At 55.0% G+C, this 27353-nt stretch overlaps 2 protein-coding genes across 10 annotated transcripts; one reads left to right on the forward strand and one right to left on the reverse strand.

Moving 5' to 3' along the window:
* The first annotated feature begins 4426 nt into the window (after nucleotides 1-4426).
* Egfl7 (EGF like domain multiple 7) lies at nucleotides 4427-16091 on the forward strand. Of its 9 annotated transcripts, none has more exons than XM_021641072.2 (10): nucleotides 4485-4625; nucleotides 8975-9065; nucleotides 12422-12543; nucleotides 12733-12849; nucleotides 13711-13826; nucleotides 14009-14104; nucleotides 14246-14410; nucleotides 15065-15129; nucleotides 15538-15700; nucleotides 15840-16091. In XM_021641072.2, exons 3-10 carry the CDS (start codon nucleotides 12452-12454, stop codon nucleotides 15860-15862), a joined length of 837 nt encoding a protein of 278 aa, XP_021496747.1. In that variant the 5' UTR covers nucleotides 4485-4625; nucleotides 8975-9065; nucleotides 12422-12451; the 3' UTR covers nucleotides 15863-16091. The 9 variants fall into 9 exon arrangements, with proteins under 9 accessions (XP_060245700.1, XP_060245701.1, XP_060245699.1 ...); XM_021641071.2 differs by lacking the exon at nucleotides 4485-4625 and adding an exon at nucleotides 7307-7486; XM_060389716.1 differs by lacking the exon at nucleotides 8975-9065 and having other exon boundaries at nucleotides 4433-4625.
* A 288-nt stretch (nucleotides 16092-16379) lies between these two features.
* Agpat2 (1-acylglycerol-3-phosphate O-acyltransferase 2) lies at nucleotides 16380-27009 on the reverse strand. Its single transcript, XM_021641077.1, has 6 exons — nucleotides 26614-27009; nucleotides 20365-20498; nucleotides 19618-19793; nucleotides 19397-19492; nucleotides 18102-18174; nucleotides 16380-17149 (listed from the first exon to the last, which is right to left on the reverse strand). The coding sequence occupies exons 1-6, from the start codon at nucleotides 26793-26795 to the stop codon at nucleotides 16974-16976; spliced, it is 837 nt and encodes a 278-aa protein (XP_021496752.1). The 5' UTR covers nucleotides 26796-27009; the 3' UTR covers nucleotides 16380-16973.
* Nucleotides 27010-27353: the final 344 nt, after the last annotated feature.

Below are 27353 nucleotides of genomic sequence, written 5' to 3' on the forward strand. Positions count from 1 at the left end.
GGGCCTAGGGAAACCCTGAGCACAAGCCTGATTGAAGCTGGCGTTGTCCCAACACATGGTCTGGCCCTCCATCCCAGATAAGGAGCCAATGGTAGCCAGGCCACAGCTGCTCTGGGGTACTGAGGCAGAAGAGAAAAACAAATCCTAAAGACAAAAATTCCAGAAATAATCCTTGAGGGTTTCAGAGACCATCCAGGCCAGGGCAGCTTACCCACAGCAGGCCCCTGCTAGGATTTGTCTCCCTGGGGACTGTAGAAGGGCATTACATGTCTTTGGACCTTGAAGGTATGATGGAGGCTGGTTCTGGGGCCCAAAAAACCTGTGCCAGTTTCTAGCCCGCCCAGCCAGGGCTCTGGTCTTGACTCCTGGGCCATTATGCTTACCCAGTCCTGATATCCAGTCATGTCAGAAATGTCACTCCTACCAGGGTTTGGGGGGCTGGGATTCCTTGCTCCATTGGCCACCTCTCATATAGATGGACTTGATGCTAGAGCTCAGAGTCACTACCCAATTCACTCTGCCTGTCCCAGGCCAGGGGCTTAGGCCAGCTTCTCTCTATGCCTCTGTGCCTCAGATATAGCAAGCGGAAGGATCTGACCCAGGCTGTGTTATGCCTCAAGAGCTTTACAGGGGTTGGTGGGGTGGGGGCTGGTGGGGGGGTGGATCATGGTTGAGATCTATGCCTGGACCCAGGAGGGCACAGCAGCAACAGCTCTCCCACTTGTCCTTCACTCTAACCCCTGCACAGGCATTCCGACAGAATGGTGCAATGTCCCCACCAATTTCCCCATCCACATTAACTCTTCCAGATCCCCTGGACTTGGCCAGAGGCTGTGGATAGTAGACGGGGCAGTGCTATGGAAAATGGCTAGGTCTAGCCCTTCAAGAGATCCAAATACTGACGGGCATTTGACCCTGGCCTCTTAGCCCAGATGCACTGTCAGGAAAGGTTGTTTATGGTCTAAAAAAGTACAGCACCAGGTTCAAAACAGCTAAAGGAGGGCATGGTCCACAGATGAATGGACACTCACCATGTGCTCCAGCCTTAAAACGGAACACGGTTCAGCCACAACGAAGCTGTGATTCACGCTACGACTTGGAGGAAGCTCAAAACTACAACGGGAAAGGAGGCAGACACAATAAGCTCTGTCCTAATGGGGCTGATCCCTAGAGATAGAAAATACAGTAGAGGGTCGCCTGGGGCTAGGGTTGGCCTGGCAGGACAACCGGAGCTCTCTAGAGGTAGTGACATTAATCTGGAATTGACTGTGATGATGGTCACACAAGCTATGATTGTCCCCAGCACGTTGAATCTTACACATTAATGGGTAGACTACATTTGTGAACGCCCTCTTGCTACAAAGAAGCCGTCTGCTGAGCCCCGGCCTGGCCCTTCAGGGGGCTCTCTTCCCAAGCTGGCCAGGGCTATGAACCGAACAGGGTTACAAGGAGCCCAGAGCTCTCTGTTTAGCGGTGCCCATCCTCAACAACCCTGCCACACTATGGCAGACAGTCCGCATTGGGAGGTGACACATGCTGCTTGTAGCCATATTGCTACAGTGACAGAACCAGGGCTGGGCTGGGAGAGCCTTGTTTGATTTTTCAGGCAAAGTGCGAGCTGAGAGGTGTGAGGTAAAGGGGCAGTTAATGCCTCAGAACCCAGAAACCCCAGCTTCTTCTACCACCTGAGCCTCAGTTTATCCATAGATGAAGGGAGCCCTGGCTCCCTAAGGATTGAGATCTGTCTTCCACCCCTACCCCCATCGTGGAGCCTTTGAGCTTTTCCTCAGGAAAAGAGCTCAAGCTAAATTTATGCCAGGGCCCCCTCAGGCTCATAGAAGGAGAGGTCAGGCTTCCTGCAGCTCATGCCCTGACGTAGTTCCCCTTCCCCTCAGTGGTGCTTCCATTGTTCTCAGAGGCCAGATTCTCCATCACCCACCACACACACACTTCCTGTTTCCTGGCTCAGAGGAAACAGAGATTTCTGGAGGGCCACAGATGCCTGCTCCCCCCACCCCCTCTCTCTCCCCAAGCTTTTAAAGAATATTAAAAATAACAACAGTAGACAGCTTGAAGCTGAATAGCATGGGTGCTTGAGGCAAGAAGAATCTTAGGGCTGTCACCCAGCCTCTGAATTTGGGACCATGGGTCTGAAACATGGCAGTGGTGTTGAATAGCTCCATCTTCCCCAATACTCCCGATGTTCCCCATGCTCTGTCCTGGACTATGGGGAAACCTCCATGGAAGCCCAAAATAGTCTCACAACATGGACACTGACTCATCCTCTCACAGATATCCCTGCCTCCACTGACCACTGTGGCCAACTGGCTGTCATCAGGGAGAGAGGGATCCCCCTTAGTTCACCCTTGCAAAGTCTGGGGAGGCTTCAGCCCTGGCAGTCTAGACCCTAAAGTGACAGGCTTTGTGACCTTGAACAGATGTTCCTTGGGGCTTTGGTGTGGGGTAGTGAGATAGCTCCTTCTTCCAGACATGGCCAGGAGCACAGGCTTGCCTGGGAGGCCTGACTGTCCCCTGCTTCTGAGCACCCACACTGGTTCTCTCTTCCAGGGAGAGCAGAAGAGGATAAGATGGCTCTAGATGGGTGCTGGGATATTGACTTAATGTCTGCGTCCATTGACTTGACCCAGCACCTGAGTTCTTGGGGACCTCCCTGTTATTAAGGGTTGGGTTGCCCATCCACAAAGCTCGGCAAATTGTGGCAAGAAGAGCTTAGATTCCAGAAGAAGCTAGCATACCCATACATATCCCCCACTTCTTTTCAGCCCGGTCCATGACATCTCTCTCCATCCTTGGGGGCCTTATGATGCTTCTGCTGAGGCTTGCAGACTCTGGCCTGCTCCGCCTGAGTTCCCAGCACTGTGTTAGAAGCCAGGAAATCTCCTTAGGGAATGAATCTTTCTTTCCCCTAGGGTGGAATTCTGTGCCTCAAGTCTTGACATTGATAAAGCAATAGTGTGCAGAGCCACTGTAGACTCACCAGAACAGCTAAAACGGGACAGCGGTATACAGGCTGCCTGCTGACAGTGTGGAGGGGTCCAGCACTCCTACAGTATAGGGAGACCTATCCCACAGTCACTGACTTCCTGCCTTTCCTGGAATCAGTAACCCACAGACAGCCTAGGTACAAAGAACGCATAGGTGTTCAGGTCTGGGAGAACACTGGGCTCTGAGAGAGGCCCCATGGTGTGTAGCTGTGCATGGGGGTCAATGTTGGGGTATGCTCCCATAAACTACAGCATGACCAGAAGTGGAGAGACGCAGCGGCCACAAGTAACAACAGTACCTGTGGATCTCATGATATCCCATGGGCCTATAGTGGTCAGGGTAGTGGGTGACCTGGGCTGTGGCAATGAGGCGCTGTCTCTAGCCTGAGTCCCCATCTGGTAACAGGGCTGTTTGTGTAAACATTCATGCCAACAGTTGCTTTATCACTAATACCCTATAATGCCAAGTTGTACGTTTAGTCTTTCTGTGCCTGTCCTGAACTGCTTCTGTTCCCCCCAAGGTCTCCTGTCCCTGTCCTGCTCCTTGGAGGATGGGGAAGGGTCCATGCAAGTAATCCATGGGACTTTGTCCTGAATGTGGAGAGAAGCTTTAGAGGTAGCCATACCACTTCTGTGAAGCTTTATGAGACATGATGAGCAGGGAACCTACTGAGGTCCAGAGGGCGTTGGTGGTTTGCAGAATGGGAATAGTGATGGGGGGAGGGAGGGCAACAACCCCTAGCTCTTTTTAGAGGCAAAGCTTATGGGGAAATATCAGAGGCTGAGCAAGGAAAGGTCACAGATACCTCCCAGCCATGGGGTACTCTGAGGGCCGGAGAGGAAGGCCGTGAACAACTCCCAGCCTTTGGCTTACACATTGAGTGGAGAGCACAACAAACGGACATATGGTGGTCTCCAGGAGCACTGTGGGAGGCAGGGCCAAGTGTCCCCGAGCAACCTCTACTGCCTATGCTTGGGCTCTGTGTGCAGGACCTCTGTTCCCCGTCTCCTGGCTTGCTCCTGTGAGCTTCTGCAGCCTCAGCTGACTGGGGGAATTCTCAGAAAGGGTGTCTCCTGGGGTGCTGGATGCACTAGACATCCATAACATGCTATGCCTAATGGAGGGATAGGCACGGAGGGAAGGGGAGTGGAAACTCAGCTCATACCACAGACCCCACATCTGTCGGCCTAAGCCCTTTTCCCCCCGTGGTGGAGGACTATCAGTCCATGCAACAACCTGCCCAGTCATGTCCTTTAGAGCTCTCAGTGAGGACTGGTCATTCAGTCAGGCTCATCCTTTGATGGGAAGCTGGGTTCAGCCTTGGCTGACAGAGCCATCCTGTCCCTAGGCCAGTCACCAAGCTGGGAGATAAACAGGAAGCCCCATCTCTCTGCTGTGCATTGTGCTGGTCTTTCCTTCCTGAGGTGCAGCTGGCTCGTATGCCTGTGCCTACTGCCTCTCGGCCTTGCACTGTTCAAGATGCCCATGCAGGCCTCTGCCGCGACCTGGGTCTTCCCTCTCTTGGGGTTGCAGAGGCCAGACGTTCAGCCGTGAGGGGTCCAAGGAGAGTCCTGGGAGACAGGGACTGTCCAGCCCCTGTCCCTGTTCCCTGTGGGAAGGTAAGGCAACTGTGCTCCTTTAACCATAAACCTCAGATCATTGACAGGTAGGCTAGAAGGTAGTTGAGATACATGGGGAAAGTGAGGCACAGCGTGGGAAGAACTCCAGTTTCCTGACTGCAGCAGTTCCTGCCTTCAGTGCCACTTAAATCAGGGTCTGGCTCCTGGTCCAGGGCTTTAGGCCCAGATACGAGCCATGCCTATCTGGTCTCCAGTCTGCAGGAGCTGAGGGAGATGGAGGGTATGTGGGGTGCCCTAGTGGCAACGGGTAATGGCAGGCCTGGGTACAAGATGCCCCCAGCTCCTTCCAAAGTGCAATGGCTGTAAATAAGTTCCACCAGTGAGAAGAAAAGTTGAAGGGTGGAGGAGTCTCTGAGCACCTCCCAAGACCACAGCTCCTTCTACAGCTCCAGGGGCTGTCAACCAGCTCCTCCTCCCCTCAGAGCCCCTCCTTCTCCTCTGCCCAACTCCAGCCTGCCCTCTGTATCTGTCCCTGGGACTGAGGGCTGCCTGTGAGTCAGGTCCCATGATGGGATTCAGGTGACAGTGGGGGGCAAAGCCAGCATGCTGAGTCTCAACTGAGGAGCTCTCTTCTTGAATGTCTCAGTCAGCCAGGGGAAGGCAGAGTAGTCAGGAGATGATGCAGACGCATGGGCAACAGGCTAGCGAGACTACCCACACTGGCTTGCGGGCCTTCCCAGGTCTCCGTAGGCCGACCTGTGGGGCTCTGGTGTGGAGTCCTCCTTCCACACCTGTAAGTTGGGCAGTCTCCCTGTGCACTGAGTACCAGAGAGAGGGTAGACCAAAACTCTGCAACCTTCAGATGTTGCTGGCACAGCCAGGTCTCATGACTGGTTTCCCAGGCTCCTTGGTGTGCCCTGAGGAAAACAGGGTGCTGCTCCTGAGCTAACCTGTCTCAGCTCTGCTCCACCTCACTGCTCACCTGGCCAAGTCCCTTTCCTATCCTAGGCTCAGTTTCCCTTTCAGTGTGCAAAAGGATCTGAATCTAGCCAGCTCAGTGTTTGCCAATCCTTCTGTGGATGAGGGAAAGGCAGATGGCTCAGTTCAGGGGCTGGGATGGAGAGGGGCAGACCCAGGTGACATGATAGAGGGCTAACTTTAGGGCTTTGGACACCTGGCTCCCACAGCTGGTAGGAGATTCTGGCCCTGTGGACAGTATGAGCTCCTGGGTGGAAGCGGAGGCCAAGCAGAACAAGGCAGAGGAGGGCTGAGGGTGTGGCCAGCTTGGGTGACTGAAAAAGGTGGGGATGGGGTCTGCATTGAGGACAAACATACTTTCTAAGAGCTACCTTTAGACCCTCAGATCAAAATTTGGATGCCACAAGCCCCTTCAACCATCACGACCCTGTTAACTACAACCTCTCTTGTCCCCTGGGACAAATGTGGGGAAAGTGAACTCTGGAAAGAGAAGTGTACTATCCTAATTGGCTGGAGCCCTGTTCCCAGTCTGTAGGCTGAGGCCTATGGTAGTCTCCTCCCCTGGCCATGTTAGAGGGAGGGTGCTGATAGCATGAAGGAAGCAACAGCAAAGTGGAGGCAGCACCTCCAACTCAGCAGTCCACCAGGAAGCTCCCAGGCTGACCCACCTCCATCCTAGCCCAAATTGTCTGGCTGGGTGCGGTGGGAGAGAGGTAGGGCACAGACAGGAGGTGCCCGAGGATCATCAGGCAGGCTGAGCCAAGGCGAGGCTGGTACCACAAGGACAGCCAGAGACTGGAAAGGTTTGCTCTAGGTGCTCTCAGTTACAGAGGTCTGGGTTTGTTCTTGGCAGCTGCCCAGCACTTGGCACTTTATCCCTCCTCTCCACTTCCATGGGTTCTATGTGTCTGGTCTGACTCCCAACTGTTGAGAACTGGGACCCTAGGGAATTATAGAGTTCTACTTTGACCACTGAAAGACCTCTCTCTCCCACAGCCTACTGGGGCCTAAGGGGGAGGAGGAGACCATAGAGCACTCTGCTTCTCCAGATCAAAGGGGTTGTCATCTCCTGTGTCAGCTGAGCCTGGAGACTTGCAGCTCCATCTGCATACCTCTGGAGTCAGAAGTTCCCTGACAGCCTGGGCAGCTCTCCTGGCAGGCACAGCTTGGGTTTGAGGAGAGCCTGAGCTGAGTTTGAGCTAGTGTTTTCCCCAGTCCCAGGTCTTTGGGTGCACAGAACAAGCTATTCTCAGATGATCTGTCCTAGTTCCCACCCAACCGCACAGCACCAGCATTCCTGCCTGGTCACGACTCCAGTAGGGCAGGCTTCTGCTTTCAGGTACCTGTGCCACACACATTCAGGGTGGGTCCAGGCTCCTGTGTCCCAAAAGAAGCAGAAAGCTTCTGCCATCTACGTGGATATAGTCTTGTGGTCCCACCACCTCTGAGGAGTGGGAAGGTCCTGGTCTGTTTCATGCTGTCAGCAGCTATGTTGCCTCTGAACACAGGCTGGGTCTGCCTGCTTCAGCGCTAGACCCTGGAGTCCCAGAACAACACCTCCCTCCCCCACAGTGTGGTCGGCCCCCTCCCTTAATGACCCCCTCGGCCCCTTGGCCTCCTGTTTGCTCGCTGACGGATCCCTGTTATCAGGAGAGAACACACACAGGAAGTCCGGCGGGAAGGGCCCTTCCCAATCCCGATTTACACGGGATGGAACATAAAAAGCCGCCCTTCCTCGCCCGGGAGGAGCCTCTGTGCACCAGCAGGCTGCTGTGCAGGCACAAAGAAGGTTTCAGCTGACGGGGCAGGCGGGCAGACCTCAAGAGGGGCCTTGGGCAGCAGACGCTCCCTTGATGGGCAGGGTGCACCTTCGGCTCATGGAGGCAGCAGAAGTGGCCACGGCCAGGCCTGGGCGGAGGCAGGTATGCAGAACAGCCCCACAGGGTAGAAAGTGGGTGGAGTGGGCCCTGAATCCTGCCCCAGGACCCAAATGAGATGGCTGCAACATCCATCAGCTGGGTTTGGGTCTGCTCAGCTGTGAGGTATGCTGTCCTCACTGTCAGCCATTCCTATCTAGCGGAGAAAAACTTAGGGCCTCTGACCCAGCACTTGCTCTGGGTGGCTTAGCCTGGACTCCACACCTCACCCCTGGCTGCCCAGCAGCATGGAACCAACCTCTGAGGGGAGAAGCCAAGAGCAGTTTGGCATCCAGCCCACCTACTGGCCCCATTCTTTTCCTCTTTGGAGGATCCCTGGGTAGGCATCAGAGCTCAGCCCAGCAGAACCCTCTGATCAGGGCTCATGTCCTCCAGTCTGCTAAGACAGGGCTGGGGTCTCCTCACCTTGCCTTTAGTAGGGAGTGAGTACTCCTGGGGAATGGGAGTGCTGGTCAGGAATCATTTCCTAGAATGGGATCCCAAAAGCCACATTTGTAACCTGGATGAGCCATGTACAATCGTGGGGCACAGAACACAAGGCTAGGATGAGTCCATCTCTTTTGGGCTTAGCTTTTGTGAGGTGCAGTGTGGTCACCTGGATGTTCTTGTTGGTCTATCTTGTGCTCCCTCTCCCTAGTACCTGAGCCCTATTCTCAGGCCCACAAACCACAGTGGGGCCTCTTGGACCCTCCCCCAGTCAGTGGCATCTCTGGGAAGCACACCTTTTCTAGACTAGAAGCTGGTTGGGTGAAGCAGCCTAGGTGAAGGCAGAGAGAGGCAGCAGCAGCTATCTGAGTTGCCTTCTGCCCAGCAGACAGTGGAGAGGGAACTGCTGGCCAAAGGTTCAAGTGACCACAACAGGCTAAGGGCAAGGGCCCTGCAGGGTGCTTCCCCTCAGAGTATCTGAGGCAGCTCTGTAGTGCTGAGACTGAATGATAAATGCTTTGAATGCATGGCTTATGGGGCCAGGAGACCCAGGAACCCCATTTACAACAATGGGTACAGTGTCGTTTGCCAGGGGAAGAGGCTTTTTTCAGGAAGCCCTCTCTTCAGTTTCCGTGCGCCAGCCAAGGCGGGCCAGGCTGGAGCTCTGAGCTGCTGAGGTTTTCCTGTCAGTGTATGGGCTCTGCACCCAGCACTCAGCTTCATGAGGGGGGGGGGCATCACTCAGCAGGGCTTCCACCTTCTTTAGGTAGCTCAGGGATGGAGGCAGAGGTCACATTTGACAGATGGTAGGGAGGTGAGCTCAAGCCTATGACTAGCTAGGGCGTGTATGCTGTTGTCAGTGGCTTGCTTGTTTGAGCAGATCCTGAGGGGCAGATCAACCTGGGTCATGATGGGGATACAGAAGGGGTCTGGAGGTCTAGAGCAGGTTGAAATACCATAGCTATATGGAGGTCTGGACTCCAAGCTTCTCCCCAGCCCCTGGAGAGTAAGCAAGACTCCAATTTATACTGCATCTCTGACCCACAGCCTTCAGCGGCAGCAAGGCGATGGCTGTTCCATCTGCCCACAAGAACAGCTGCCACCAGTACCCAGGGGATGACTAGAGGCCGGACCACAGGTGAGTCCCCAGCAAGCCTTCTGGACAGCAGCCATGAATCCTACCTTGCAGGGAGCATGGGCAGGAACATGTGTTTAGCAAAACATGGCTCAGGTTGAAGAAACTGACAATGCTTATGCACCCAAAGAGCTGGACAGTCACAGAAGCAATGGAGTCGCAGAGCTGATTCAGAAATGGAGCCTGGGGGAGAGAAAAGATGACCAACCCGGAAGTCTTGGGGCAGGGGTAGGGTGGGGTATGGGGGGGGGGCGGTTGCTGTTAGCTCATAGGAGCACCTGACTATCTCAAATAAGGCAGTGACACTAGTGAGAGTGGTCAAGGGGGTCAGGAGAGATCGCTGGCAGGCCTCCTTAAGTAAAAGCCTATGGCCGCCCAGGGGGCTTATGGTCACCCCTAGGCCTCCTCTGTATTCTGCCCAATGATCTCGGGCTAGTTTTGTGGCTGGGTGTGTCATGCTGCCCGCCGCTTGCATGCCTGTAGGACCAGTCTGACTTCACCTCTTGTCTGGCATCTAGTCTCCTGGTCAGCTGTAGTCTTCGAATACCGTTTCCCAGCAAGTCTTCCGTCAGGAGGCTGGAGACTCAGCCAAGTCCCCGTGGGAGCCATCATGGCCTCTTGACTCCTAGAACCTGTTTAGTCCTACATCCTCAGCAGCCACGCAATCCGGCTGCAGGTCGCAAAGCGTCAAGTGGGCTCACGAGGCAGCACTCAGAGGCTAGACTGCATCTAGACTACCAGGATCTGGCTTACTCGCTGCAAAACTCTTAGAAGCCTCCGCTGCCGAGACTCAGTTTCCCCATCCGCTAAATGGGGACGGACGGAGCTGGGCACCAATGGGGCTGGGATGGTAGGGGGGTAGGGCTCCGGCGCAGCCTCCAGGTGGGGCGGGGCCGAGGGCGGGGCGGGGCGGGGCGGGACTCGGGCCCCCCGTAGCGCGGCGGCGGCGGCGGCGGCGGTGGCGGCGGCGCGTGCGCGCCCCGGACCGCGCGGTGAGTGCGGAGGTAGCCCGGGCCGGGGCGTTGGGACTCCGGGGGCGAGGGTCTGGAAGCAGCCTGGGCGGGGCCGGGGTGACCCGGATTGTCGGGTGCCGAGCTCGGGGGCAGCCAGTCAGGCGACGCCGAGCGATCGCAGGGACCCGAGAGGTGAGCGCGCGGGGGCCGCGGCTGGGCCGCGCATGGACCCCACGCCCCAGCCCGGGTCCTGCAGCCGCCGGGAAAATGAGCCCTGCGGCCTTGAGAAATGGCGACCCCTGCTGGCGGCCGGGGTGCTTCTCCCCTTACCCATCCTGCCTGTGCGACCTCCACCGTGGTCGCAGCACCCCACTGCATAGCTCGGCCGGTCGTCCTAGGTGGGGTTGGGAGGGTTATCACACTCTGCCCCTACCGCCATGGAGCCTGGGAGGGAGCAGGGGCCAGGCCGTGGAGAGGACGCCCCACTGAGTCTGTCTGGTCACCGTGCCTGTCTGGTCTCTCCACATCTATCCGTGGGTGCTGATATCCATACACTTCTCCCGTCGCAAAGGGACCTAGGGCCGTCTCCCTACGGTGTTCATGTCCCTCCTCTGCCGACCCCGTCTCTCTCGTTGGGGGCTGTTGAGTGGTAGGTGGAGAGGAGAGATGGCTGCTGGGGCCCAGTGGTATGTGAGGGTTCATGATTACTTGTCAACCTGAAGGCCACACCGCAGCCTATGCCTGATGCTGGCAGGGTCACCCAGTGGCTGAACACCAAAGGAAGTGAGCTTCCAGCCCAGTGCTGAGCTGTCCTCTTTTGGCCTTGAACAAAACATGACTTTTCAAAAATTGCTTCTCTTCTTTTAAAACACAGTTCCCTTTCTAGACAGCCTATCTCTAGGAAAATGCTGTGAATTAAGATTTGTGGAGGCAATGACATCTGGGTGGGAACCCTCCAGGCCGCAGGGCTAGGCACACGGGGATTGTAGACTTTTGACACACAGCCAGTCTGATTTCTCTCTTTCTAGGCACTATTCCTCAGGAACACCTGATTTTTGCTTGACAGGATAATGCCCATCCCCTGAAGGTGCCCCCCCCCAACTTCAGGGTTAATTTTCCTCAGCCAACTCACATGTCCCTGCCCAGATATTTCCCTAGGACCTTCTTGCTCCCACATTACTTGTCCCAGAGCCCCTTGCCCTCCTGCTTTGCTTCAACAGATAAGGGGGTACCGGAAGGAAGCTCCCTACCACTTCCTGCCTAGGACCTTGCAGGGCCAAGCAGACTGAGTAACCCTGAGAAGTAGGTAGGGCCTTGTTCTTTCCTTGAAGGGGGGCTTGGCCAGCAGCCAGAGCTTAGTAACCATTTAATGCCATCACTGTTTTCTGCCAGACCTACTGATGGAAGGGTCTCATGCCCTAGTGGTGTCTTTGAGGAAACTGAGTCTCAAAGAAAGGTATTACCTTTACACCTGTGTCTGGCCCATGCCTTTCGGGTAGGGGTTCTGTAGGGCTGTGTAGGGTCTGGGATTAGTGGAGGAGCTGCCCCTATAGGAAGCACCAAGAAGAGCCTTGAGTGGAGCCCCGCCAGTCCCCCACCCTTGTCTCTGTGCACAGGTCTGTCCCAGCCCCTTAGGCATTTCACAGGCCATTAAATCTGGGCTGGGGTTTCCTGCATTCCTCACCAGCCTTTCTGCTCCCTAACACACAGCCAGAAGAGGGCTGGAGATGGGCTCCAAAGGCATGTTGGGGGAGGTTCCATAATGTCCCAGGGCTGAGCTCAACAGGGCCACTGCCCTGGCAGCTGGGAGGTGCTTGTATACACTCTCTGGACCGAGAGGGGTGCCTCTGTGAGCTGTAGGACCCCTTGCTGGCCAGAACATGCACACCTCACAATGGCCTTGCCTGTGTGCACCTGTAGGTAGCAGACATCTATATATTATGAAATCCATAATGCCCTGGGGGCTTTCTGAGTATTTGGCAAAGAACCTCAGGCCCAAAAGGGCCACATGGAGGCAAGTCTCAACAGCATTCCATTTCAGACATTGAACAATATGGAAAGCCCTTGATCCAGGTGTCAGGGGGCTGGCTTAGTTACTTACGCTAGGTCCCACCCAGAACCCCCACTGCCCTCTAGGGTTTGCTCCTGACCCTAGCAGGACTCAGGTTCCTCCTGCCCCAGGAGTTCTGGTCATCAGGCCTAATCTCTGTGGTTGATGAGGGGAGACCTTGGCTGGCAGAGATGGGCCAGAGGCAGAGAGAGAGAGAGCTGGCACTGCCTTTGGATGCTATCCCTGGGGTAGTGTTGGCCTCAGTACCCAGCAAGTAGCCAAGGGTACAGACTCTGATGGAGGCCTGGGCTAGGGGGTTCCACAGGAGATTGACAGGATCCTACCTTTTTTCTTAGGCCAGCAAAAGAAGGCTACCCGAATCACAGATGCAGACCATGTGGGGTTCCCGAGAACTGTTTATGGCATGGTTCCTAGTATTGGCAGCAGGTGGCACTGACCAGCATGTCTACAGGGCCAGGTGAGCAAGGTCTTCAGGCCTTGGGATACTAAGGTCATAACCCTGCCCAAGGCAGGCCCCAGTACTTGGAGAGAATTCCCTGTGGGCTCCAGAGAAGACCCTGTTCAGAGCAACACTGAGACGCTCCGTGTCCCATGTTTTCCCATCCCTGGGCTGGGAGAGACCAGTAGCTGACCTCTTCCCCTATAGCCGTAGAGTGTGTGCCATGGGGTCTTCCGGAGGGCCTGCCTCAGAGTCCTTTGTGCAGCGTGTGTACCAGCCTTTCCTCACCACTTGCGATGGACACAGAGCCTGCAGCACCTACCGGTGAGTGCCACTGCTTATCCCACCACTGCCAAGCACAGCAATCCTGGGGCCCAAGAGCCTGTCTCACCCTGAACTGGGGAGCTGAGGCCAAAGCAGTGAGGCATCCTTGACATCAGGGATCAATGTGGCTCTCAGCTTTGGAGGCTGGTACCCAAGGATGCTGTGTAATCAGGCCCAAGTTTGTCCTCTGAGAAGATGTCACCACAAAGGGCATCTCCCATATGTATGGGGGCTTCTCATTGTGTCTGAACCCTTCCACTTCCAAAGTGCTTACTCCCCACTTCTCAGCACTGCTAGCTAGAAGTCCTGATCCACGGAGATAGTGGTTACCTCTGCAAACCCCTGTCACCCTGGGCCCATCCTGGAGCCCTAGCAGATGCCCATGTAGACCTTCAGATGTCCCATAAGGCTAGCAAGACAGTTTGAGCAGCACATGGCCTCAGGACACAGCCAAGGGGGCAGGTCCTTGTTTTGATGGGGAGTTCAGTCCCCCCTCTGCCTGAGAAGCACCCAAAAAGGGCCTAGGTGCATGACCTCCCTGGCTCAAGATGCCTGATTTCAGAGGCTCCTGAACCTCCGAAGTTAGGGGAGTGCTGGAGTCTGCAAGCAGCTTAAACACCAGGGACCTAGAACCCAGAACCCGGGGGAGAAAAGAAAGCCGGGCTCTAGCCAGCTCTGAAGTGGCCATTGCAAGAAGGGGCCAGCCCCAGTGTACTCCCTTGGGAAGGGACCTCAGAGACCCTGGATGTGATGCTGGCCAGGTATCCACAAACAGATGAGGTGGGCAGGGTGCAGCCTGCCTGAAGGCCTTGGCCAGAGATCCCATGTTGGACACTTCTGAACCACCCTTATTTACCACAGAACCATCTACCGGACAGCCTATCGACGCAGCCCTGGGCCAACTCCCACTAGGCCTCGCTATGCCTGCTGCCCTGGTTGGAAGAGGACCAGAGGGCTTCCTGGGGCTTGTGGAGCAGGTGAGGGCAAGTGTGTACTGTGCCTGATGTGAGAGATTCCACTTCCTACTGCCCAGCAGAGTGCCTGCTGCCTTCCATTCCCCCAAGCAGTGCATCCTTGCTACTGGGCAACCCTTCCCCGGCTGCCAAGGGGCTCAAGGGACCCTTCCGAGTTTGGTGACAGCAATATCTCCCACCCACAGCAATATGCCAGCCTCCGTGTGGGAACGGAGGGAGTTGTGTCCGTCCAGGCCACTGCCACTGCCCTGTGGGGTGGCGAGGAGATACTTGCCACACAGGTAAGTGTCACTCTTCCTGAGGGACGGGTCTTTTGCTGCCTTGTCTGTCCTAGGTTACTGCTAGCTGAAGTGGGTTCTGATAGGTGGCTCTGTGACCAGGACCTTGCCTACATACTAGATTGACACCTTCATTTCTTACAGATGTGGATGAATGCAGTACAGGAGAGGCCATTTGTCCCCAGCGCTGTGTCAATACTGTGGGCAGTTACTGGTGCCAGTGTTGGGAGGGGCAAAGCCCATCTGCAGATGGGTTGCTCTGCCTGCCTGAGGAGAGGCCCTCCCTCGTGGCCCCAAGCCCCACAACAGGTAAACTTGCCTTTCTGCCCTGCTGTGACTGACCTGGGTTTCTGTTGGGTTGTGAACCCTGTTCAGTGGTTGAGCTGAGCATGGAAGACAGAGGGCAGCTAGCCCTGGGTGGAGGTTGGCACTTTGCTGTGAGGGCTGAGCCCAGACATCCTGGACTGGAGGGAGGTTCCTTGCCTGGGTGGAAGGGGCCGCTTTCCCCTGAAGAGGCTTCTGGAAGGCATTGTGGGGAGGTAAGGTGACCTGGGAGGCTCATCTCAGCCAGCTGAGTGAAAAAGAGCCCCACCGTGGTCTGGCCACCTGGAGACGTGTCTTTGCCGGTGACAGCACATTATTACTTTTGGTACGCGCTGTGACACTTCAAACTCGTACCGTGAGTAATAATGCGCTGTCAGCAGCCCAGCGCCAGGAGTGCATCGGACCTGGGTAAGGACTACCATCGGCGTGCAAGACCTGAGACCCCAGCATCCTGGGTGGCCACAGGCTACTCTGAGCTGTGTGCTTTGGCAGGGCCTGAGACTTGCAACTGCCAGCGGCTTTGCATCTCCAGGCTCTGCTTCCACAGCGCTGGCATCAGACACAGGTCTTCCTAAGGCTAAGAGCTCATTGTGGGACAGGAAACTCCCCTCCCTGACTAGTGCCCGGATCTGCCCCCAGGAGTGGACAGCATGGTGAGAGAGGAGGTCCACAGGCTGCAGTCCCGAGTGGATGTGCTGGAGCAGGTGAGGCTGGAGGTGGGTCTGGCTGGTGCCCATAGATCCCAGTCTCCAGGGATGTGGTTCCAAACCATGGGATGGTTGGGAATTTTGGGGGGAAGGGCTGCAAGGATGCTGTCTTTCTTACTATGCTGGGCAGCACTGTGTGGTATTCCCCAGGCTGATAAGAACTGAGGCCCAGAGCCCACTTGAGCCAAGGCTCATCAAGCCACAGGCCTCCCAAACTCTCCTAGCTTCTATCTCTGAGGTCTCAGGACCTTGTAGCTGTGGGTCTGTTATACACTGTGTCTACTAGACCATGGGCTCTCTCTCCTGGCAAGCAGGGCCCACACATACCCTAGTCTTCCTTAGCATTCCCATGGAATAGAGGTGAAAAGGGGTTATTTGGCTTTTTGCAACCATCTTTCCAAACAGAAACTGCAGTTGGTGCTGGCCCCGCTGCACATCCTGGCCTCTCGGGCTACAGAGCATGGGCTGCAAGACCCTGGCAGCCTACTGGCCCACTCTTTCCAGCAGCTGGACAGAATTGATTCACTGAGTGAGCAGGTCTCCTTCTTGGAGGAGCAGCTGGGGTCCTGTGAGTACCAACCGACAGAGACCCTAGGGAACCCAGTGGGTGGATACCAGGGCTGAGTGGATGGAACTACTGCTGGGGATGGGCAGTAGTTCCTGGGGATGGGCAGACTTGCAAGTCTGCATCCTTTCTCCTGCCCTAGGCTCTTGCAGAAAAGATCAGTGACGGCATGCATCTGGCTTCCAGATTACATCCTTTCCAGCCAGAGTTCAGGCGCCATCTGGTGGTGCCTGTGAGCAGAAGGCCCTGCATTGTTTGTCCCTAGGAATTGGCCCTGGGGAGTGGGGTCCTGTGTGACTCCCCAGTGGGCCTTCCAGGGAAGGTACAAGAGCTCTCTGCCCAGAGGTGAGGTGGGGACTGTCCCCATCTTTTTCATAATAAAGCTGGGACTTGAGCTGCTGTCAATGGGTGAATTGGGATCATGTAGGCATTAGGTAAAATGAAGGGCCTGTCTGCAAAAAGGAACTGCAGCAGGAAGCGACAAGGCCCCAGTTTTTTCTTGGTGATTTCCTGGTTCCACACACGGCCAGAGGCTAAAAGGCAGCTTCTTCAGCCTATCCCCATCATGCTGTCAAGTCCATGGAGCACACACATTCAGAGAAACACAGCTCACCACCTGCCCGCAATTTGGGGGTGGGGCAGGGAACTTCTACACCGTGGCCCCAGAGAAGGGACATGTGGCTAGTTATATACATCCATATAATCCATGTAGATGGAGGCCTGGGGAAGAGCCCTTACCCACCCTCTGAAAGAGACCAACCTGGTCTCTAGGCACTTCTGAGAGTTCATTTATAAAAAAAAGAACCAAGTACAGCAGTGATTTGTGACTGAGATCGTCGGACAGTGGGGGTGTGGCAGGCTCTGCCCTCCAGTGCTGTGCGACCCAGGCTTCCTTGAAACTGGGAGACCAAGTTCCTCCTCTTCCCGATGGCCTGATGCAGGCCATGGCCTGGTTCCTGATGTTGATCCCGCACCACAGGTGGACATTGGGTAGCATGTCGCCCACTCCTTGGTGTCTTGGGGTCTTGTGGGTCAGCCCACCTGCTGGACTCTAGATTCTGGAGGCACAGGCATGAAGTGGGAAGTTACATGGGGTCCTGGGTCTAAGGCCTGTGCCAGAAAGGGCTTCCTTTTTCCAGGCCCCAATGAAAGCCAGGCCAGCAGGGGAGCAGGATAAGGTGATGTTTGGTAGGTGGGAGGGTATGGCCTTCTGTCCATCCTCCAGCCTCTGCTTCCCACCTGCCTTTTCCCAGCTCCCCTGCCCCTGTGGCCTGGGCTACTGAGCTGGCATGATCCCAGCCTCCTTAATATCACAGTTCTCCTGGGGCATCTTAGAAATTTGTAGAAAGGTGTCCCTCATGGACTGGTAGCAAGTATCTACAAGCTTGGTGACGTCAGCATCCGTAAGGCCACTGGTAGGGACAGCATCCAGCACTTGTACCCTGATTGTTCCTGGAGAGGAAGCAGGGATATGTCAGGGCTTACAGGCCCCACTGGGGCTGCCACCCCTTGCCTGCTGCTCATCCTCAGTTCCTAGGCAGGAAACGATGTTTGAAACTGAGGCAACATGGACACATGTATCCAGTAAGCTTTAGCAACCCTCCCCTTCCCTTGTAGCCACTGCCCAGGACTCAGGATGTCTCTGTCCCCAAAACTGCACTCCATGACCCCTGAGCGTCCCCATCGTGCTTGCTCCTTCAGTGCTCCACAGTGAAGAGCACTTGGGGCCCAGATGTGGGACACAGAGCCCTTACACTGCTGACTGCCCTGATTCCCAGGGTAGGGTCGCATAACCTACATGCAGGCTCAGGGTACCTGCTTGGAAGCTACTGCCCTAATGGAAGAGGTGGAGGCTGTACTTGTGCAGTGGCCCATGTAGGGAAGCCTGGACAGCTTACAATTCCCACCCCTCACCAGCAGGGCCACCACAGGTCCCTATTTGTGTTGCACAGCCTGGACCAACAATGCTCTCAGAAATTCAACCATGTTTAGAACCCGTTTTTCAACTTGAAAAGCTGAAAAACCCACTTAGAACAATAAGATGAGGCAATGGGTGTCCCAGATTCACTCACTCCCTCATTCATTCATTCATTCATTCGCCGTGAGAACTCGGCTACCAGGGGCCCAAGACTCTGTGACTGCTGAATTAGGACTCACGAGGGTGGGATTGTAGCCCAGTTGGGAGAGTGCTTGTGTAAGCATGCATGAAACCCAGCACCACATAACCTAGGCATGGTGGAGCACACCTCGAACCCTAGCACTGGGGAGGTGGAAGCAGGGGAGCAAGCTCAGCCTCTGCTATGTAAGGGGTTATAGGCCAGTCTGGGGTACATGAACCCATCTCAAGAGTGAATAAAAGCGCACGACAGGCTTGTGAGCTCCTGTGTGGCTCTGGTGGGCTCACCTGAGGTGAAGAGTTTTGTCTTGACGTTGTAGAAGGAAGAAAAAGAGGAGTACACCACTGGGATGATGGGCACCTGTGGACAGGGATGCACACTGAGGCACAGTGGGATACGGGCGCCTTGGCTACTGCCAGGAGTTCTTCTGGCAGACCTCTCCACCCATGTCGTCCAGTCCCCCTCATCACCTCCTCCAGGAAGCTTCCCGGGTTAATATGTTTGTTGTGCTCCCCACCCCCAACAAATATCCTACAAATGGGAGGGCGAGGCTTCATTCAGCACTGGGGAGGGAGGTGGAGGATGGTTATCCTCCCCTTCCCCTCCTACCCTGCCTTATTCTCAGGAAACTAGAGGAGGGGGTTGGAACCTGCCAGTATTCCAGGAAAGCCCCAGGGTCAACTCCAATGGTGACAGTGGCACTGGGGGTAATAATTAACCCTGGGTACACCTAGCCAGGCCCTGGGGGAGGGGCAGGAATCATAGCTCTGGATTCGCCTGTCCCTACCACAGCCCCTAGTTTCTCTCTTGTCCCAAGATCTGCCAATACCTTAAGATAAGGAGAACCCGTGACTTCAATCCCAGGCCCAAGGACCACCTATTCACTATACAGATTGGAGGTCACAGTGCAGTCCCCTGTTCCAGCCCGGGTTTCCCAACCTCTTGGAACCGGTAGGAACCTCAGGGCAATGGTACATGCCATTTTGTAGAGGGCTGGGCACCAGGGGCCAGAGAGGCTGCCTGCCACAGGGGTGGATGGGACAAGGCTTCCCCTGTCCTCCAGTGGTGACCTCATACAGCAGGGATCCCCTGGTCTATGGCAGATGCCCAGGGACTTCTGATCCACACTAACTTCCCCACCATAGGTTCAGGGGCAAGGGAGGTCCAAGGTCCAGGACACAGCTCATGTGTGCTGCTCAGCCTGCTCCTCAGCCTCACCATGGTCAAAAGCTAGGGCCGAGGGCATCAGGGGAATTTCTAGGCACAATCTGTCATATTATGCTGAGCAAACTACCCACTCACTGCCCTCCTACCTCCATCTTTGATGAAACCCAAAATGAAGGAGACTATTCACCTGGCCAGCTAGTGTATGCAGAGGCTGGTATTCATGTTCTCAGAGCTGCCAGGGGTCACTAACCTGCCCAAGTGCTAGGGGCTGAGCTGTTGGGGAGACCCTTTCCAGATAGAGCAGAGGAGGTCCCTGAAGGTCAGTAGTCCCCAGTCTGACAGATATCATCTTCAGCCTTAAACCACCATGACCCATGTCCAGCCTCCCACCCCAGGAGGGCAGAGTTTGGCCTACCTGGGCCTGGATGGCCAAGTAGAAGGCACCCTTTTTAAAGGGCAACAGGTCCCCATTGTCGTTGCGTGTACCCTCTGGGTAGATCCACACTTTGAGCTGCCAAGTAGAAAAGAGAAGTGCCTAGGCTGCCCCTACCCTGCTTAGCCACCCCAGAAAGCTGTGCTCCCCTCCTCTGAAGCCCACCCAGCAATGGGCTTTGATGCTGTGCTGTCTCTACTCACATTGTCCTTGACCATGAGGTCACCCAGGTCAGCCATCAGGGACATGGCAGTTCTGGCCCGCTGGCGGTTGATGAAGTACACCCCCCCCAGGTACATGATGAGGCCCACAGGCCCTGTGAACAGCAGCTCCCGCTTGGCAATCTGTACACAGCGCTTTGGGAGTATCTCCATGAGACCTACATGGAAAGGAAAGGGAGAGAGAAACAGTGAGGCAGAAGAGAGACATAGATGGAAACAGATGTGCAGACAAACAGTGAAAGAGGATGAGAGACGAGAGAGAGAGAGAGAGAGAGAGAGAGAGAGAGAGAGAGAGAGACAGAGGCAGGGAAATACAAGAGACGAGAGAGAGACGGAGACCGATGGAAAAGCAGGCAGGAGAGAGAGAGACAGGAGGAGAGTCACAGACAAAGTGGAGAGAGAGGAGGGGTGCGGGGGTTGGAAAGAAGAAGAACAGTTTTAGATCCCAGCTTGGTACTCCCTAGGAGGAGGGGCTGGTGGCCTACCTGTTAACGCCCCTGCCTCTGGCCTGGTCTTTTCTCTTGGGAAATAGCCAAAGCCTGTGGTGCAGTCCTATGCCTCATGTCTGGCACAACCTGTTGCTCTTATTGCCCAGCTTGAGGGAGGCCCATGGCTAAAGAGACCCAGAGGCCTTGTCCTGCACCAGCCCCAGCCAGAGGCCCCAGCCCACCCAGGGCCCAGACTGCAAAAGGTCACCCTCTCTGTGGCCAAGCCTTGGTGGCAGCCTACCCATCATGTCCAGGATGCTCTGGTGATTAGAGATGATGACACAGGGCCCATCCATCTCTAGTTTCTTCTGGCCTCTGACCTCAAAGCGAAGGCCATACACATACTTGAAGGACCGAACGAACCAGCTGATGATGCTGAGGGCAGAGACACCAGTAACCAAAATGAACTCCTAGAGTGGAAGGAGGGCAAGCTGGGGAGAGGACACTGCAGGGAGACAGGACAGGACAGTCCCAGGGGAAAGCTAGCCCTGCTCTTACCTCCCAAAGGTTAACTCAAGTGTTCTGTACAGAACCCCAATCATTCAAAAGAGAGTCAGGTACTGACTTCAGGGCGGAGGTGGCCTATCTCCTACTTTGCCTATTTGACCTGAAAGAGCAGGGAAGTGGAGGTGCTACCACATTGACCCCAACACACTCCATTCTACATTTACATTAATGTACCCCATCACCCCGGCGGTCCTGAAGGGGTCCCCTCACAGCTTACAGCATAGCTATGTCTAGACAGTGCAACAGATTCAAAGCCAGTTCTTCTTTTCTGTTACTTTTTTAAAAATTATGGTAAAATACACCTGCATCCACACAGATTAGTATGTTAAGGCCATCAGTGTTGGACTGCTTCTGCCACTCACCGTCTGCCCACAGAAGACAGAATTTCCAAGCTAATTCTCAATATTAGCTAATACCCAATAGCTCCTGATCTCACCTGTCACAGTGGAGGAAATCCTTATTGCTCTGTGTGCCCAGAGCTGCTGACTCTGGGAACCTCATACAAATGGATTCCTGCAAGGTGTGTCTCCATCAAGAATCCAGCAGTAGGGAAGTAACTCTCACTGATAAGGAAACTGAGTCTTGGGGAGGCAAAATGCTAATCCAGATGATGACCATAGTCATTGATCCCCCAGGCCTGGAAACCTGGGACCTCTCCTCAGCCCTGCCAGCTTCAGCCAACTCAGGCTATCTTGTCTTTGAGCCAGACCTCCCTATCTACTGGAGGGACAGGTAGACAGGTCCCAGACCTTATGAGAGAGTGGTCACTCCTTGAGTCCTTACCCCCGTTTCCTCATCTCTAAGTCACAGCTGCTGGGGTCCCTGGAAAGCTCCAAAGTGACAAGGAAAGTGACTTAGAGAAGAAAATGTGTCAACACAGAAGAACTGTTCAGTCCCATCAGCCATCAAAAAGTACAAGCAGAAGCAGGAATGACTAGAAAGACTAACAGGGCTAGAACACAGGCTCTTGCTCCCTCTCTGGGCTAGAGCCAGATGTATCTGGAGGGCAGGCTGGTGATTAGCCAGTTTCCTAGGAATTCTCCCTAAGGCAGCACCACAAAGGTGTGGAGATAATCAAGATTTGAATCAGGGAATCTGGGAACACCTGCACCAAGAGGCAGAGGAAATGCAATAGTGATCATAATTGACTTGCTGAAAAGAACTCACGATTTATTGGAGGGTGTGTATGCTGGGGGTGGAACCCAAAGCTGCTGGCAGCCACTCCCCAAACTCAAGATGAAAGCTGAGCATCCCTACCGCCGCATCGGAAATGCTTCAAAGTCCCAAACTTTCTAGACATGGTGTCACAAGTGGAAGTTCCTCATCTGAACTCACGTGAGGAACCACAGTCGAAGGCAGACACACTACAAATGTTCTAGGAAGCTACTTCTAGGTATATGTACACAGCACATTTGATAGATTAAAAAAAAAAAAGTCAAATCCAAGATACCTCATTAGAAATGTATAAATCCTCCCAAACCTCAAATCATCCAAAATCTAAACAACTTTATTTCCAAGCTTCCCCACCCCCCACAACTTTTTTTTTTTCTCTTTAAAATAGGGTCAAACATAGCCTACGCTTACTACATAGCCAAGGATGACCTTGAACCCTTGTCCTTCCAGCCTCTACAGTTGTAATGTTAGGCTTGTAGGGTTGCACACCACATCTGGCTTTACGAAGTGGCTTTGTGTATGCTAGGCAGGTACTCCACCAGCTGAGCCCATATCCTGGGTAACGAACTGTCAGTCAATTTGCAGTTGTCACTACAAACTCATGTTCCCCTGTCTTGCTGCAAAGGGCAGTCTCCAGCCACATCCAGACTGTAGAAGTAGTGCCATGCATATGTGCTCTCTGTCTGTCTCTCTTACTGGGTGGTTGTGAGGGGGTGATGGGACCCAGGACTTCATGCAATACTGAGCAAGCACTCTACCACTGAGCTACATTTTGGGTGACAAAACAGACAACATTTCTATCATCATGGGCTAGGGGCATGCCTCAATGGTAAAAAACTGAATCAGATTGAATCAGGCCCTGGGTTCCATCCATCAATTAATCAATGAATGAGTTTTTCCCAGATGAAGGTGCCAGCTAAGCTCTACAGAGACTGTGAAGCTGGCAGACACCAAAAGTCTGGGTAGGGACCCTCATTCCAGCTAGGAGAGACACCGACAGGTACCAGAGGCCCATCATTGAGTTCTGCAGACACAGCTGCTGCGTAGGTCCTTATATCCCACTCTACAAAGGCTGCACAAATTCAGGTCAGCAAGGTTAGTGACCTCTCCCCAGGAATGAGGAAGCCACGTGGACTCAAGTCCACCTCCTAACATTGCTCCCAGCCAGGTGAGCTGTATGGTCAGAGGGCACCCAAGGGCAGGACCATGGCTCCCCACACTGCTAATTGGCCTTGTTGGGTTCCAGCAGTCCATCCTGAAGCTCCCTGTTTGCCTGCTTTGTTGGTTTATCAGCTTGGCGCCTCCCAGCAAGTGGCTCCCTGAAGGGATGTGTCATTCCCAGGATGCCAACCCAGTCTAGTCTAGTCTAGACTACCCTATCCTTTCCCTTAAAGGAGCTACTCTCCATACCCTGTACCTAGGACAAGGTGCTATGTCTTTCAGCCCCCTCTCCATGTTAGACTTGGCTGCCTCTCTAGGGGCAGAGTCAAAGCCATTGGAAGGTCAAGTACTTGGGGATAAAGTGAGTGCTCAGCCTGTTGCTCTGGAAGCACAGATGCCACTTGTCAGGCATCAACTGTGTTGACTATGCCTGAGCTCCTGCTTTGGATCGGACAGTTTGTAATTCAGAGCTTGGCATCCCTCTGTGACCTGACTTCCCTGTTTCTGTTACCACCTGAGCAAGAGGAAGGATGCAAGGAGCCACCTTGCATAGGACTGGCTGATGATGCAGTAACTCCACACTGTGGACCTGCAACAATAGTGGTCTGCTGATTGGGACACAGGCAGAAACAGAACAAGAGTAACTCCAAGAGAGGGGCCCTCTGACCTGCTTGGGCCACTCCCATACCTGCCCTAGGAAGCTGGGAAGCAGTTCAAGGTCAGGGCCTATATCACAGGCCTGGAAGGCCACTGGCTGACCTTTGCCCTCACTTCTGGTCTTGAGTTTGATGGGTGGAGACTTGCTAGATGAGATGGGAGCTTCATGGGTAAACCCAGCTGCCTTGCTGGGGAAAGATAGGTGGGGAGCCACTGATGGTTCTGACTTGGTGGATGGGAGATCCTAAAAAGGTCACTTGGCAAAGAAGTTTTCTGACAAGTGTCTAGGAGAAAAGAACAAGATAGAGGCGGGAGCTTAAGGCTAGGCTAGGACTTCTAGACTGGGCAAACACCCAAAGGAATGAATGAAAGCAGTAGGTACCAGGGATCAAGAGGAGAAAGCACAGGAGGTAGGAGTAGGGACTAACCCATTACCCAAGGGAAGCCAGAGCTGGACCTTCACTGTCCTCAAAAGGTCAAGATGCCATAAACAAATAAGAGGAAGGGGTCCTTCCTGTTAGCAACATTCTATATAATCCTATGCCTCTGCTTACCTTCAAATGGCCAGGACTTGCCAGATGCTCACTCTTATGGCCTATGCCAGAGCTAGGCAGTAGAGAAGGAGCCAGCCTTGCTGTGGCCATTGGGGACTCAGGGCTCAACACTAAGCATTCAGCTTAAAAACCACGACCAGTTCTTGCAGACACAATGCAGTCACAGGCTGCATCACTACAGCTCTGGGTGGCTACCTAGGGCTGGGAAGAGAAGCCTGCCCTTTTGTTACTGGGGCCGTGGTATATGTTTATGGCTAAACTGTTCTTCTTAAGGTGACCCACTTTGCAGCTGTGCAAAATTCTATACAGCCTTCCTGGGCTTTGCTATCCCCTGTCAAATGGTATACTCAAGGCCTCTGGCTCTTGTTACCCAACTCTGGTTCACACACAGAAAAGGACTCCACATGTACAGCCAGTCCTTCCTTGGCTTTAGCACCTAAGCCATGCCTGAATAGTCATGGTCTCTTGGCTCCTAATGCTGTTCCTTGTATCTCAGAAAAAGACAAAGACTTCCTCTAGAAGCCAGGTGCAGATTGGGGCTGCCCCTCTAGGAACTCAGGATCCAGTTTATATAGTACCTTAAAAGAGGCAGACAGATCTCTGAGTTTGAGGCCAGCCTGGTGTACAAAGTGAGTTCCAGGACAGCCAAAACTAAACAGAGAAACCCTGTCTTGAAAAATAAACAAAAAACAAAACAACAACAAAAACACTGTGGCCACAGCCCTTAGTACAATGGTTCTCAACCTGTGGGTCTCAACCCTTTTAAGGGTCAAATGACCCTTTCATAGGGGTCTCCTATATTAGATATCCTGCATATCAGACATTTACATTATGATTCACAACTAGCAAATTTTCAGTTATGAAGTAGAAATGAAAACTAACTATGACTGGGGTCACCACAACATGAGGAAGTGTATTAAAGAGCCACAGCATTAGGCTGAGAATCTTTGCCTTAGTGTGACTGTAGACAGCCATGGGTGGCATCACTACAGCTGGGCTGGCACCGAGGAATGACAACAGAACTTATTATAGAATTGCCTTCTGGAGTTCCATTCCAGGCTCTCTCTCTCTCTTGGCTGGGGGATCTTGGGCCCTCACGTCCTTTCCTAACTCACCCAGCCCCAAGCCTTACTCTCAGGTTGCTTCCCTGAACTCAGTCTCATCTGTTGCCCAGGCAGAGTAGCACCTGCAAACTTGGCTGGCTCGGCCCAGGGAGGCCCGATATGGGGACGAGTCCATCTGTCTGAGTAAGCCTCCACCTTCTAGACACCCAGTTCTTCTCTCCCCCACTCCCCCTCTCTGTGGTCATACCTGGCGATGCCATGCTCACAGCACTCCAAGGGTCCTCCTACCTCAACTCACTGGCATTATGAGGATTTGAGACAGGGACCCTGAGACAGGCTGGGGAGGGTGAGCAGCAGGACACTGTCCTGTGCACACTAAAATGCATAGCTGGGCACCCCGTCTTCATGTGGACGGGTCTCCCCTGCCTGCCTGCTCCTGGGACACTGGGTGGAGGTGATAGATCACTGCAAGCCCCTGAAAAATGAGGACTGGGACCCATGTAATACAGCTGGTGAGGACAGCACCCTACCCCCCAAAACTAGTAAGGGTGGATACAGCAAAGAGTCAGGAAACCATTTCTGACAGTCCCTGTAATGTAACTACCGCAGAGAAGGTGGGGCTTCAGGGGCCACAAGGTCCAAAACACTCTGCCAAGGCCAGGACATTGCAAAACCCACCAGCTCCACAGTCCAAACAGGGCAGAGAGAAATGAAATGTAGCAACAGTCTCCTGGGAGTGTGGACAGGGAGAGAGCGCTGGAGGTCTTCTGTCTTGGGCAGCCCCCACTGGCAAGTCAAACCAGCCTGATCCCCTGACATGTATGTTCTGCCTGTCCACTAAGCTTCCCTGCTCTGGGAGATGGACAGAGGAGGATTCTGGCCACTGCCTCCTTCCTTCTTCGATCACAAGCCTGGCCCGAAGGCAGGCTCAACCTCCACCCCCAGAAGAGGAAGTCCATAACAAGGGGAACCTGTGGCTGCACCTGGACACAGGTGTCTTCTAACCTGTCTAGAGTTGAGAGTATGGGCTAGAAGCCCTACGCCAGGCCTAGATTTCCCTGCTGGTGAAGCGGGATTGGGTCTGTCTCACCTTCGCCCGGCCCCTTCCTCTCCCAAAGCTAGCGGCGCGCGCCAACTGCCACCCCACGATGCGCGCAGAGGGCGCCGAAGGGCCGAGCCCCACTGCCGTGCCAGGCACCAGGCACCGGCGCATTGTGACGCGCGCTCCTGGGGACCCGGGACGGGAAGCCGCGTCGTCGGAGGCTCCGGACCGTAGGGACAGCGGGGCGGGTGGGGCAGGAAGGAAAGAACGCGAGGAGCTCAGAAGTTAGGGAAGCGGAAGCGCGCGCCCATCCCGGCGTCCGGCCCCCTTGCCTCATGTTCTCCACGGTGCGGCCGCCGTGGCGCAGCAGGCAGACGATCGAGGCCACGGCAGAGAAGGACAGGCAGAGCACGCAGTAGAGGCCGATCTTGGCGTAGAACCTGGCGGGGCGGCTCAGCTGCACAAGCAGCAACAGCAGCAGCAGCGCCGCCGTCAGCCACGGCCACAGGTCCATGGCGGCCGTAACCCAGCCCCGACGGCGCCGCCGCCCGCAGCCCTCTGCCGCCCGCGCCCCTTTTGAGGAGCGCCGAGGGTGGAGGGCGGGCCAGGCTCCCAGCCCGAGCTAGGTGCGGCCGCCCCGCCCCGTCCTCGCTCCGCCCCTCCGGGCCTGGCCCTGCCCGGGGCCACCGCGCCCCGCTCCGCCCGGCCGCGTTCAGGGCGCGGACCCCGCCTCCCGCTCTCCTCCCGGTGTCGCCCTCTCCGCTCCGCTCCGCCCCCTCCCCCCCCCCCCCGCCGCCCCTACGACAGGTCATTGAGGTTTCCTCACTCGTTCGGCAGCTCCCATCTCTGTGCAGCCGGGTGGCCCGGGCCCTGGCGCTGCCTCCCACGCTCCCGCACCACGGTCCACGGCCACAAGTCCCCAGGCCGACACCGCAGCTCCCCAAGGGCGTACAAACCGGCCCTCAGACGTGCCCATTATGCCAGGCTTGTCACCACACAAAGGGCCATTGAACGGCCACTGAGTGACCAATGGTGACCTAGCTAGGCCACCTGGCTGGCGGCCTGGGCCCTC

Source organism: Meriones unguiculatus, chromosome 8 (genome assembly GCF_030254825.1).
Source record: "Meriones unguiculatus strain TT.TT164.6M chromosome 8, Bangor_MerUng_6.1, whole genome shotgun sequence".
NCBI classification, from domain to species: domain Eukaryota; kingdom Metazoa; phylum Chordata; class Mammalia; order Rodentia; family Muridae; genus Meriones; species Meriones unguiculatus.